General features: G+C 34.3%; 1 protein-coding gene across 1 annotated transcript in view; it reads right to left on the reverse strand.

Annotated features, from left to right (window-relative positions):
- LOC144439860 (endoplasmin-like) overlaps positions 1-13,265 on the reverse strand; it is a 31,200-nt gene that overhangs the window by 4,121 nt on the left and 13,814 nt on the right. The window contains exons 17-27 of the mRNA XM_078129099.1: positions 9,097-9,174; positions 8,080-8,162; positions 7,548-7,602; positions 5,721-5,829; positions 5,142-5,180; positions 4,451-4,500; positions 3,759-3,885; positions 3,022-3,123; positions 2,070-2,252; positions 1,434-1,568; positions 835-885 (exon numbers count right to left, since the gene is read on the reverse strand). Of these exons, the coding sequence (XP_077985225.1) occupies positions 835-885; positions 1,434-1,568; positions 2,070-2,252; positions 3,022-3,123; positions 3,759-3,885; positions 4,451-4,500; positions 5,142-5,180; positions 5,721-5,829; positions 7,548-7,602; positions 8,080-8,162; positions 9,097-9,174 (1,012 nt within the window). The remainder of the gene's footprint in view (positions 1-834; positions 886-1,433; positions 1,569-2,069; positions 2,253-3,021; positions 3,124-3,758; positions 3,886-4,450; positions 4,501-5,141; positions 5,181-5,720; positions 5,830-7,547; positions 7,603-8,079; positions 8,163-9,096; positions 9,175-13,265) is intronic.

Raw genomic sequence — 13,265 nt, forward strand, 5'->3', positions numbered from 1 at the left:
CATCGATGTGCGCAGGATTGTAATTCAAAAGCAGTGACTATACCCCGGCTAAATTACAACAGCACTGCATCATTGTGTGCACAACTGTCTGTACAGGACTGTACTGGTACTTCATTATCGTAACATTCACTTTTAGTTTATTAGAAACAGTACTGTACTTGCTTTATCATAGACAAGGCTTTCAATAAACATTACTTCTATCTGCCTGTACTACTGATTTGTATTCAATTTTAGATGTTTGCACCTATCTACACTTCTGATTTGTCACGTTTCTCGTCACAAATTTTTGTCATGCAGAATAGTAAACCGGGACAAAATGTTTGCCAAAACCATGCTCCTAGCTTTTCTGTAATATTATTCTATTCACATGGCATTTCCAAACAAGTCTGTAGTAGGCTGCAGATTTATGCAGGTGAAATGACAATTCTATGGAAACTGTGTAATTTACCAATGGTAAGAAAGTAATTCAACAAAAATTCTGAGAATTAAATCATTTGAGTAGGGTAACACAATAATTTTTTCAACAAGAAGCCTCGATGGAAGAATTTGTAATGAATATAAACCATAATTTAACCGAAAATTTCCTTCCAGAGAAGAATGTCAAGTTTATTTACGATGTAAAAAAAATAATCCATTTTTGAATATCAACTAAATTTTGACATCTTTCACCCACAGACCAAAGGGGTATCTGTTAAAGAGGTTTGTCTGATAATCGGTAAATATAAAGTCCACCCAACATCAAACCAAACACTACGGCTCCTAACGGACTTCCTCTGGCCGCAAACAGTGAGACCAAAAATATGACTCCATACGCTATATAGCGAAGTGGATCACCTTGATTGCTTTTTTCTTCATCAGCTTCAGCAGCCCTTTTCAATTCTTCAACTGTAACAAGAGACAGAGAGAGAATATCCTGACTACCTGGCTAATGGTAAACAAACCTTGTAATGCTGACATTTTATTTTGGTGGCAGAAAGATATTAGATGTTATACGAAAGACAAAACAACAAATCAAATTATTAGAGAGAAGGAATACCAGAATCCAAACTGTAAAGGTTACCAGGGATGTTCATAAGGACCGATAGACTGCAAAAACAACTACCTACGCCGTAATTTCCTGCCAGCTACATTTTTAGGATCTTGTGTTAAAACATTCTTTGTTTCAACCAATATATATAATTGTTGGGCATATTCATGGGTCTACCTCGTTGGTTTTTTTAATGTCTATTTTTCCAGTTTTATCTGCTACTTTTAAAATTAGCTACATCTCTTGTTACAGAGGTAAGTCATCAATGATAACATTCACACTACACTGGATACTTGACTTGGCAAGCATTCTCTCCACACAGCCTGTGGACCTGATAGCTACTTTAAATCTTACTATGTTTGTTCATACCTCTATATCTAGATAGAGAAACTATAATGTTACTTACATACTTCTTGCTCGATGCATTCTTCACCATACCGTTTATAACCTTCCTGACAATCACAATGATAACTGCCAATGTCATTATAACATGACATATTGCTGTCACATTCAATGCCTAGTTCCTCACATTCATTGATATCTACAGAAACAACAAAGAAATAATTTATACTATCTCCCATCAACTTAACCAGCCACTGTGTGACAATGACCTTACAACGACATTAAAGTGACCTTACAATGACCCTACAATGACCTTACATTACCCAACACTGACCCCACATTTGAATGTCAAAAAGCACAGGCTATAACATTTTCTATTCTACTACAGCAAACCTTCATTGATAATATTTCAACTCCAACAAAGAACCCCTCAGAAAGTCAACACAACTTTACAGATACCACTATCAAAATCTGGAACTCTTTTTTTTTCATCTTTTATATTTTGTTACTTTCATCATGTATGTAATCTATCTTGTTCACTCTGTCGTGGAATAAATCTCAATTTTTAATCAAATTCTTTGTTCATGGCACCAAGTTAAAATTAACACAAATGCAACATACTACTATTTCCATGGCTAAATCTTGACCAGTAAAGATTTCACCAATAGACACATAAGTTTGACTACTTGTCAGTACTTACCTTCACATTTACCTTCCTTCATGTGAAAGCCAGTCTTACATTTAACACATTTATCAGGTCCATCCCCTAGACATGCATCACAAGCTGGGTCGCATTCTTTACATGTATGTGAACCAAGTGTATTGGTACAGAATTGATTCGCATCACATGGAGGGTCTTCTGTATCTGCACATTCATCAATATCTGTCAAATACAGGATGTTATACATCTCACAAAATGATTCCACTGTACATCGTGTATTTTACATTGTTCTGATTCACCACAAGGGTTCAAATCTTGTGAAAAAAAAACATGCAATCCTATTCAAGGTATGTATTATCATATAGCAAAATTTTTTTTTCAATTTGTTGATCTTGTATTGATTATTTAATGTGTTATGTAACTGGCAGACTACAAGATACATTGTGTTGTTCAGCCCTAACCTGGCATCTCAAGTCACACTTGTGTGAGTGAGTGAGTGAGTCACTGCTAGTAGATAAGACGGCATGATACTATATCTTACAGACTATTAGCAAATGGAATATAGAAAATAAACTCATCCATGATTTGTTCTCAAAATACCCCTTATGTAACTCATTTATAACATGTACTGAAAAGGCCCCACAGGCCATTCATATTTCTATCATCTGAACATGGAAAGGTATTTATCACACGGCTACACTCCGTCCACCAATCAGGGTACAGGATTGCCGTAGATTATAAGCCATAACCCACTCTTCACTAGTGCCACCTGACAGACTTGGAATACATGCAAATTCTATTGTTATCGCCGTGGTGATAAGTAAGATAATGAACTCGTTTGGTTGATTATGCGTCAAACACTCGGGGCTACGCCCCCTCGTGTTATAACGCATAATCAACCAAACTCGTTCATTATCTATCACTTATGAGTACATTTTTAGTAAAAAGCAAACGGGAATCCCCTACTTTAAAATTCAGTTCGTAAAATTACCTCTACAGCCTTCTTCCTCAGCTTCTTCCCAGCCATCACCACACTCATCACAGTCTTTAGGTAATGGTCCCCAGCATGTACTTGCACAGGCTTTATGACATCCTGAAGATTTACATAGAGGTAAAATACACTGTCAGTAATTATACAATGCCTACATGAAGTGAGGTTACATACAGCTGACAAGTTCCTAGTCTAGAGGCTATCTGTGGCTTCCAATCTGTGATGAGAGATGTTGAGATTCAAAGTCATGGATAGCCTCTAGACTAGGTAGTTCTTAGACACAAAATTACAGTTTTATGACACTGGCTGCATTATATAGGATATGAAATTAATTTCCCTAAATGATGGAAAGTTCCTGGAACTTCAAAATAATATAGTAATGTTTTTTGATAACACAACCAACTTACTATTGTTCATGTCTACATTTCAGCAACAAGACTGTTGCCTTCCTCTGAACAAACTGATGATGATTACTGTTCACCACTAGATGGCAGTGTTGTGAATAAATTGATCTAAATACTGTTTTTTTGTGTCATTTCGTTTTAAATAACATATTGATATATTCACTAGATAATTCATTTATAGGTGCTACTTAACATGGTATGTGCCTCAGAAATAAAAGTCTTTGAACTTTTGCTGTTACTTTTTGCCAAGAAAACTCAAACCCATCCTCAGTTAATATCAAGAAATGAAATCACAGGTTACCATACAGCTAAGTTAAAATGTAGGTGACTTACTTAAACAGATGACATGTGTATTATTTTTAGATTCTTCAAAATATCCATCTTTGCAGTCTTCACAGATTACGCCTTTGTATCCATCAGCACATTTACATTTTCCTGTTCCTCCACGAGTTCCTTCCCCCTGTGGTGTATGTAGGAACCTAACTATTATGATCACGTCAGGGACCAATCAAATTCCTACATTTACTCTGCAGATACTGTTTTACTGTGTGATGGTCCAATCAAATTGCTAATGGGGTATATCTAATATGCAGATGATTTTCAACTGAGCAATGGTCCAATCAAACGTCTATATTTAGAATCACATACATGTATATCAATCATTTCTATCCTGACAAGGTTTTGAAATCCACACCTTATTTTTTTACCAACTGTCAACTAATCAAATATACAAATGATGTAAAATGTCATATCTGCAATAAAACTTTCCTCAATTTTAGTTCGTCGACTTAGACATGTTGATATCTGATCTGCATCAATCATGTCAAACTTACTGTTAACCATCTAAAAATATGTAGTTATGTACAAACTCCAATTAGAGACATCCTACTTTTGCATTAAGCAATAGAGCGCCACCACTGGCCAGAGTGTAGACACCAGTATACAAAATTTTATGATGATGAACATTAACACAATGACTTAGACTATCAAAATAAACAAAAGAAAAAAGACAAAATGCTACTTACACTACATTTTCCATTTCCCATACAAGGCCTCTCGATTCCACCAGGACATTCTGTAAACCCCAAAACAGAACAAAAACAAGTACAAATCTAGCCATTTCATTTACAGCCCTGATAGACAAGTAGAACTATAGAGGCAATCTTGTAGTAAAGCAAATAAATTGTCAATAACTATAGAGAGTAAACATATATGTCATAAAATATTATCTGGATCTCAGTGAGAAGGAAATATTATCATGGTTGTGAGGACTCGGTTATCAGTCAGCAATTTCTACTGGCTGAAAATACTGTTTACAAATTGACTATGTTCAAAAGGATATGTACTAGTCCTAGGCTTCTGAAATAATACATTTTTATACTTAATATGAATGCTATAACTGAGTTTGGCCAGCAGTGGAATAGGTTTACTTGTGTGTTATAGGTTGCATTAATTGGTATGGTTACATGCCTTGACATGCAAACTGACTTCTGGAAACACATCTCGTTTGACATATTTTTATAAACATGTTTGTGATAGATAGTGACTATAAAAATAGAAAATGGGAATATGTGTCTATTTACAGCCAAATTTTAATGATAACGTACCCAACAGTACCGAGTAATACTTAACAAACTACAGGGTGTGTGTTTTAAATTTATATTTCAACATTTTCTAAAAGATAATTCCATCAAATTAACAATAAACAGTACATACCTTTACACTCTGGACCATATGTATTATTAGGACAGCAAACTAAAGAGAGAAAAACAAAACAATATTTCATGAGTATAAAATTGTACTAGACGTCACATGATAGCTAAAAAGTTAGAAGGTGCCAATCATTAAATAAACTCAGTAAGATATCTCATGTTGTACTGCCCTCACCAGCCTGCTCTAGTCATGAAAGGGGTTGACTGACGTGTGAGGCGCACAGTGTCACAGCGTACCTTACAGACTAATCATTAAAATACCATTTTTCAAATCCTACACGTAATCACAAAATACTTGCAGTATACAAGTAAATGATGTTTCCAAGGTTACATACATACTGAACTTCATAATTTCATATTCATGAATGTAAGTTATAAAATTCATTAAAACAGCATTATTCATATCCTAGTTATCATATGGTTACATACATACTGGACTTCATAAATTCATATTCATGAATGTAAGTTATATAAATTCATAAAAATAGCATTATTCATATCCTACAGTTATCATACAATACTTGTTCAAACAACTCTGTTATTTTATAATCAGATTAAAACCTATGATGTAGAGTGTACACACCTTTTATTTCTCCAATACAAAACCATTTATTTAAATCTTCATTTTCTTCCCTATGATCATTCCACCATTCCTCTATCACCTCTTCATGTTCTTCAAACATTCTATGGCACTGCAAGGAAACCAACATAATACAAGCTAAACAAAAATAACTAAATTGTGATTCGTAAAAAAGCAAAGGTTACTATAAATTAAATTTACAACATACTTTATTTAGCAGACATTAGTTGTCCCAAGCTACACTAAAGTTGGACTGTGATGTTTTATTATGTACATGCAATTCTCTAAGGCCCAAAAAAATTCTGTGGTTCCGATTTTGCTCAATTTTAGAATAGGTGAGGTAGGTAGATGTTTTGTCATGTGTGAGTGTCTAGTTCAGGTAGTCATGTTTTCCGTTGTTTTCCATATGGTCCCCGTGTTATTGGTTTCTTCCCATCAGATGTACAGCTATTACAGAATGGAAGAACAGTTTTATATTGTCTTTCATCAGTTTCCACATCCACTTTTTCTCAAATTTTCGCAATTTTATTTTATTTGTTCTTGAATACATAAAAAATAAGAGTTCAGAGTTGGCAGTGAAAAACTAGGTAGGGTCGGGTAACCGGAGCCAAACAATTTTTTTTTAGGCCTAACATCATAACTGAATTGTTACAAAAAGAAAAAAACTTGTGGCTCTTTTCTTTGTAACAATCATTTGAGAGTTACTGGGGTAAAAGGAGATATCAACATTTTTCACAAATCATGAGAAACATTTTTGACACAGAACATGCAAATTTGCTGATCACAAGTCACAAGAAATATATCCCAACCAATAATTTTATTTTGCGTGATCACAAATCATGAAAAGATAAAAAGTTTCAATCACGGGTCACAGAAAATATTGTATCTCCTTTTGACATATGATAGAATATGTTGTAATGGTGTGTCTCACATTACATTTCATAATGGCAACTATTAGATCAATCATACAAACCCGTAGTACTGGAATTGGACATATGGACATCACAATACGAATAACTTTCATGCCATATTGAATATTATATTCTTACTGCACTGCTACAATGGGAGATATGTCGTACAGTACAACAAAGTATGCTGGCTGTGTATCATTAGATTTGCTGGCTTGTTAGATTTAAGGACTTTGCATGTGGTAGTTCTACAAGTGCAATAGACAGTTAGACACATTTCATTACACCATGCAATTACTGGCAAAGAAAGTGCCTAATTTGTCCTTCTGAATAATTATCAGAGAATGATGTGTACCACTGGCATTACTGTGATTCCAACTACTTTGATAGACAGTGTCATAACTTACCCTATGTCTACCACTTTCCCAAGCTTCAACCTGAGAATCATCAAGTACGCGTCCCTGTTCATCAACTTTAATCCTAGGTTTCAATACTTTGCCACCCTTCTAGGAATTCAATATCATGTTATTCCAAATGTTTCATTTCCATGTAATTAAATCTGACTTGTTTTGACAAGTTTTTAAGTCCACTGATTTATACCAGTAACCTACTAGACAGACTTATTTACTTACAAAGACAGAAAATAACGATGCTGCATATCAAAACACCCTATGTGGGGAGGGGGAAAGGGGAGGAATGGGAGTGAGGGGGTGAGGCACAGAGGTCCAGAAAGTGCATTTTACCAGTGTACAATACAATGTTTATTTTAATTCTCCAGGGGGGGGGGGGGGGGGGGGGCATTCTTGCAAGATAAGTCTCTTTGCAAACACTGTTATTTTCTGTGACTAGTAGACTGTTTAACATACACACAATATGTACATTACCTGGAGACAGAAAAAAACAAAATGAAACAACTACCTACCTTATGGTCTGATTTGTCACATAAAGTCTCAGATATCTCAACAAATCTTGTTTCACTGAAATCAACAAAATTTGAAAATTGAAATATATTACAATAATATAGTACAGATTCAGAAAATAGAAATAGAATAACTGTATTGATCAATATTACAAATATTTCCAGATATATATATTGAATCTAAGTGATAATACAAAAGTGTTATCAAACTGTTATCTATTTATTTATTTATCCATCCATCCATCCATCCATCTATATACCCATCTATATATCTATCTCTCTATCTATCTGATATCCTGCACTTCAAATATAACTTTCCTTTTATCAACAAACTCATGTCTGTCTGTTGATTTTTGTGGCCACCTCTATGATGTAAATTGACTTGAAATAAAACAGTAGGAACAGTGACTTTGCACTTGTACCATCATTAGCATCTTGTGATTAGTTTTAGCTATTATTGATGATATGCAATTTCACTGTGAAAACCCTTTGTATGTTCATTTGTATATATAATTTATATATTATATCAACTTACCTGTTTGCATAGCTTCCTAATGCTCTTTCTTCCCATGCTGTGTTTCCACCTCCAAAATGACCTTTGGCAGTACGTTTTATACCCTTCGAATAAAAATATATCAGTAAATACATTACAAATAGTGACAGTAAAGTATAACACAAAATAATTTCATATATTTCATAAATCTTTGACAACTCAGTGGTGAGGTGTGTCTCCTTGTGCATTTTTCAAAAACCTTTTTGACAAAATAAAAATCAAATCCCAAACAACTTCATTAAAATTGATCAACATTCTGGAGGCTCTTTTTGGCCTCAAACAATTATTACTGAATCTTTAAATATTCCTATACAAAACACTTGGTCTAAGTATCATATATGTATCATATCAAAATATGTTCGGGAACACCCAAAGAAACCTTACTTTGGACCAGAAATCAACTTACACTTTTTCGTTTGTCTATTTTTGTATTCAAAGCTTTTTTTACTCAGAGAAAAGACGCTATTATCTTTGTAATTTCTATTTTATTTGTCATTGTGTTCCAAAACTTACAGTATTATTTATCCTCTTTTTGTTGAATGATAGGCGGTGGCTCCTATTCTTATGAAATAAAACAAACAAATGTTCAGGAATTGTCATTCTGAACTTTTATCTAGTGTGTAACTGTTGCATGTTCTCTTCATGATTTAGCAACATGAACAACACAAAGTTTAAAAAAAAATTCATATCACCTCTACACTATTAATAGTATTATTTGTCATGGTTTTAATTTTTCTCTTATAATGTGGTATCATCAAACATTCTGATAACATCTGATGTATGAGGTCTGCAAGTATTTCAAGTCGATTTTATTATTTTGCATTTTGCATAAATTGTCGTTTGTAAAGTGTATAACCATTTACATTTTTTGCAAACGTTGTATACCAAGATACAAGCTACATGTTCAGATTCTGGACATTATCTGGATATAATTACACACATGGATTTGTTGGTCAACTTGAAGACATACACGAAGCCTATTTCAAAATCGATATTTACCTCACGAAAAGCTTCTGCTATTTTTCTGCATGTTTCACAATCAGACTTCAGTTCATCTTTCTTCTTGGAACTTTTCTTCTTGGCAAGGGAGAATGGTAGAAGAAGTAGTAGCAAGCAGATCACCAAAGTTCTAGATAGCTTCATCTCACCTTCCTATCGCTGTTACACACACAGACTAGCGTAGTACTGAAATACTGTGCATCCACACCGTTTTTTGCTTGGCCTGACAGATGGAATGATAGTAGGGAGTGAAATATAAGGCTACGTATGATTGGTTGGTTGTTCACTGAGAACTCTTCCGTTCCGGTTAAAAAGTCAGGAGAGAGCTGTGTAATTGAGAGTGTTACAAATAGTCATGCGATTGATTGGAGTACGTACTTAACTCAGTTGGTTGGTTTAGATAGGAACGATGTACACACCGAGATGTCCACGTTGAATGGGATGAGACAAGGTTGATCGTCTCATGCAGCTCAACGTTCATTGAACAACAAAACACACGTGTCACTATTACGTTCGTTCTCGCCGTAGGTGTAAAATTTTCTTCAAATCAAGTGAAATTTTCCAAAATATGTTAAATGACATACCCTTCTGTCCTTTACATGGAATCAACAGTATCAACCATTTGTAAAATTATATTTAGTTGTGGATACAACTCACGGAGTGAATAATTTCACAATGTTTCACCCGGCTTCGATGTTATGGGCGCATCCATGATGGAAATTTCAACCAATCAGTTATCGCCACGACGCCACTACTGCGCATGACTTCAGAACTTTTCTAGAAAAACAAAAGGGCAATGAATTCATGAAGTGCGCCGCGGCTCAGGAGCACCGTTTCCCATCCAAGGTACTACTAGTACACTAGACTAGTCAGTATGGTCCAAAGTTTGTACTTTATCGTACAAGGTCCGGAGAGCGGCGGGGGATTATCACACCTAATGTTACTTACGATCCTCATATGCATGTAATATTTAATCATTAAGAACATGAAACCCAGTATGTGATGAAACTTAACATTAATATATTTTAAAATCCTTTATTGACAATGTTTGAAATATGGAGCTTGAAAAGTACATCATGGCATAGTCAAACTCCCAGATCCTTGACTAATTACAACCCTTCCACTTGCATAGCCTTTAATGTATAACTAAGACAATTTGCTTTTGTTTCCCACAGAAAGGTATACAAATATAAGTAGTATATGAAGTCCTGCTTGCACACGAAGTATAAGTTGGGACTTGATTCTAACATTGCCCCATTTACACCATGTCAGAATCGAGTCCCTACCTCCTCTGCCTGCAAGCAAGGCTAGCATATAGATGTTCTTCACTGGGTTTTTTTTATCGACCGAAATAAAGTGGGTCAGAAGTAGGAGAGATGTTGACACACATTCAAACTGTAAGAAATGAGTATTGAAGAACCCCTTTACCTAATCATCTTTGCAATATTGTTATTTTTATGACATGCTTAATTTTGTGGAAATATGATTTAGGTTCAGTATTGAATGACAATATATCAGAATGGTCTGTATAATTTTTGTGGATTACTTTATATAGACCTGTAATTGTCTATATATATATATATTGTGGATTACGTTATATAGATCTGTAATTGTCTGTATATATATTGTGGATTACTAGATCTGTAATTGTCTGTATATATATATTGTGGATTATGTTATATAGATCTGTAATTGTCTATATATATTGTGGATTAATCTATATAGACCTGTAATTGTCTATATATATTGTGTATTACGTTATATAGATCTGTAATTGTCTGTAGTTATTGTGGATTACGTTATATCACTAGATCTGTAATTGTCTGTAAATATATATTGTGGATTACTAGATCTGTAATTGTCTGTGTATATATATTGTGGATTACGTTATATACAAGTAGATTTTTAATTGGTCATATCCTATTTGAATACTGGTACAATATTGACGAACTGACATTCAACAAGTGTGATTATCTCCAGCTGTGACCTTGTGTGAATACATTGTATATGCCATACATTACATAAGTGTGTAGTACTGCCATTCATAGATTATATCCATACAATCATCTTCAATTTCCTTTTGTTTCCATTCAGTAATTAATTCAAGCTTTCGATCTATTTCACAATACTCAATTTATATAATAATCTATCAACAAGTGGTAAAGAAAAAGACCAACAAGCTTGTACCTTGCTATTCATTTTATCAACATTTACTCTCTTTGGTTGTATACTGTTTTGTCGTTTTTTATTGTTGATTTTTCCCCTCTTTTTGATAATTTTAACTCCATCATATTGTAATTTAACTTGGACTTTTGCTGGTTGATTTTGAAAATCCCTTTCAACTCATAGTTTAAATCAACCAGCGAAGGTCTAAACTGTAATTTACATGTGCTATTGTTATTCTTTCAATGTTCTTCTCCCTTTGCTAGTCTGCACGTTGGCTTCTTATCTTACAAATTCCCAAAAACTCATTGTCCTGAAGGTATTTTTCTAGCTTTTACAAGTTTTAGCACCCAATGGGCACCACTTGGAGGGGCTATTACATTGGGTTCTGTCCGTCCGTGTGTCTGTGTGTGTGCTCACAATTTTGTAAACTTAGGGTTCTGGAGAATCACTTAATGATTTTACACCACATACATTATACCAGATTGCTGAGAAACACTTGCACATTGAAACTCTCACAAGAAAATTCATAGAATTTGATAGCTCACAGGGGACTATCACAACTTCCACAAGGGTCATCTCCGAAATATTTTGTTCTCACTTTTTAATTACTTTCATGGATGTTTCTCTCTGTTTTTCGGAAGAAAAGTAACACAAGACTTCCATTCGACGGATGCCGCCATTTTGGAAAGTTATACCCTCACATGGTGATTCAGAGAAACTGGTTTGTGACTTACAGGTTTTTGGGGGATAATTTCTGGTCATAGTATATGATTTCAGTGTTTAAAAATTTGACTCCCGTCTCTATCCCACCCCTGGCTTTGATCTTCTGAAATAAGGGGTGGGGGTAATGAATATTTATTTTAGGAACTTTGTATACGAGGTCATTGTCAATCAGAGTCCCTCAATTTTTCACTTCCCTTAGTTTTGGAGTAGTAATTATAAATGGAAAGAGAGTAACATCCTGGTTTGACTTCTGTTAGCACAAACAGGGACTCTGATACTGATACTTGGTCATGATTGAGCTGTCCAATCAAAATACTAAGTAAAAAGAGTATAACATCAAATTCAAATAATGACTACCACTTTCAATTGTACATAGACAATAGCGAGACACAAAGACATTTTGTTTTTAAGAAATAATTTATTACTTTCATCGTCTCAAATGATACAATTTCATACTTTTTGATCGTCAAATCTGATGTGGTCCAATGTTAGCATTTAAAGACGCAGCAAGGCAAGATGAATCGTGGTTGCAGTTTCTACGCCATTTGTTTTTGTAACCAAATGAAATGTTTTTTTTTTCAAAACTTGGCTGACCCAATAATGTTCTGTACACAGGTCACATCCTAGTTAAAGTCTCAAGTGTATAGGAAATCTTGAAAGTCTTTTTTGACATTTATAAGTCATCTTTTCACAAATTTGAATTATTTGCACATTTTTTGTCATATTCATCAAAAAAGAAACTTAGAAAAGGAGGCAACCATGTGTCATAAAAGTTCCCGGAAAATGATTTAAAAGAAAATGGACAACACACAGATATAAAATATAATAACTTTGTTTTTGAAAGGACTAACAAAGTGCAGAGATGCTAATCAATAGCCCAAACGGAACTCTTTTGATAACCATGGTAACAACTATTCCTGCAAGTCAATAGCAGACATAACATCTTTTCTATGTATTGGTATCTATGACAACTACCAAACAAGAATATTTAATTTTACAAAACTAGCCTGACGTCTCATTGTTATGTAGAGTTCAAGTCATAACTATTGTACATCAGTGTACATCTAACATCATACCATATGTACATGTTATTTTATTTGCTTTCTACAGTTTACGATTCACTCTAAATGGTTTATTGACAAAAACAAATTTCAGGTACAGTACTGGGGAAATAGCAAAAGAAAGACCCTCCAAACGACAGACATTGAGACAGACAGACAAACAGATAGACACCAACACAATCACAAGGCAAAGTTGCTGACGCTTTCACAAGTGTACGA

Source organism: Glandiceps talaboti, chromosome 1, assembly GCF_964340395.1.
Source record: "Glandiceps talaboti chromosome 1, keGlaTala1.1, whole genome shotgun sequence".
Taxonomy (NCBI): Eukaryota; Metazoa; Hemichordata; class Enteropneusta; family Spengelidae; genus Glandiceps; species Glandiceps talaboti.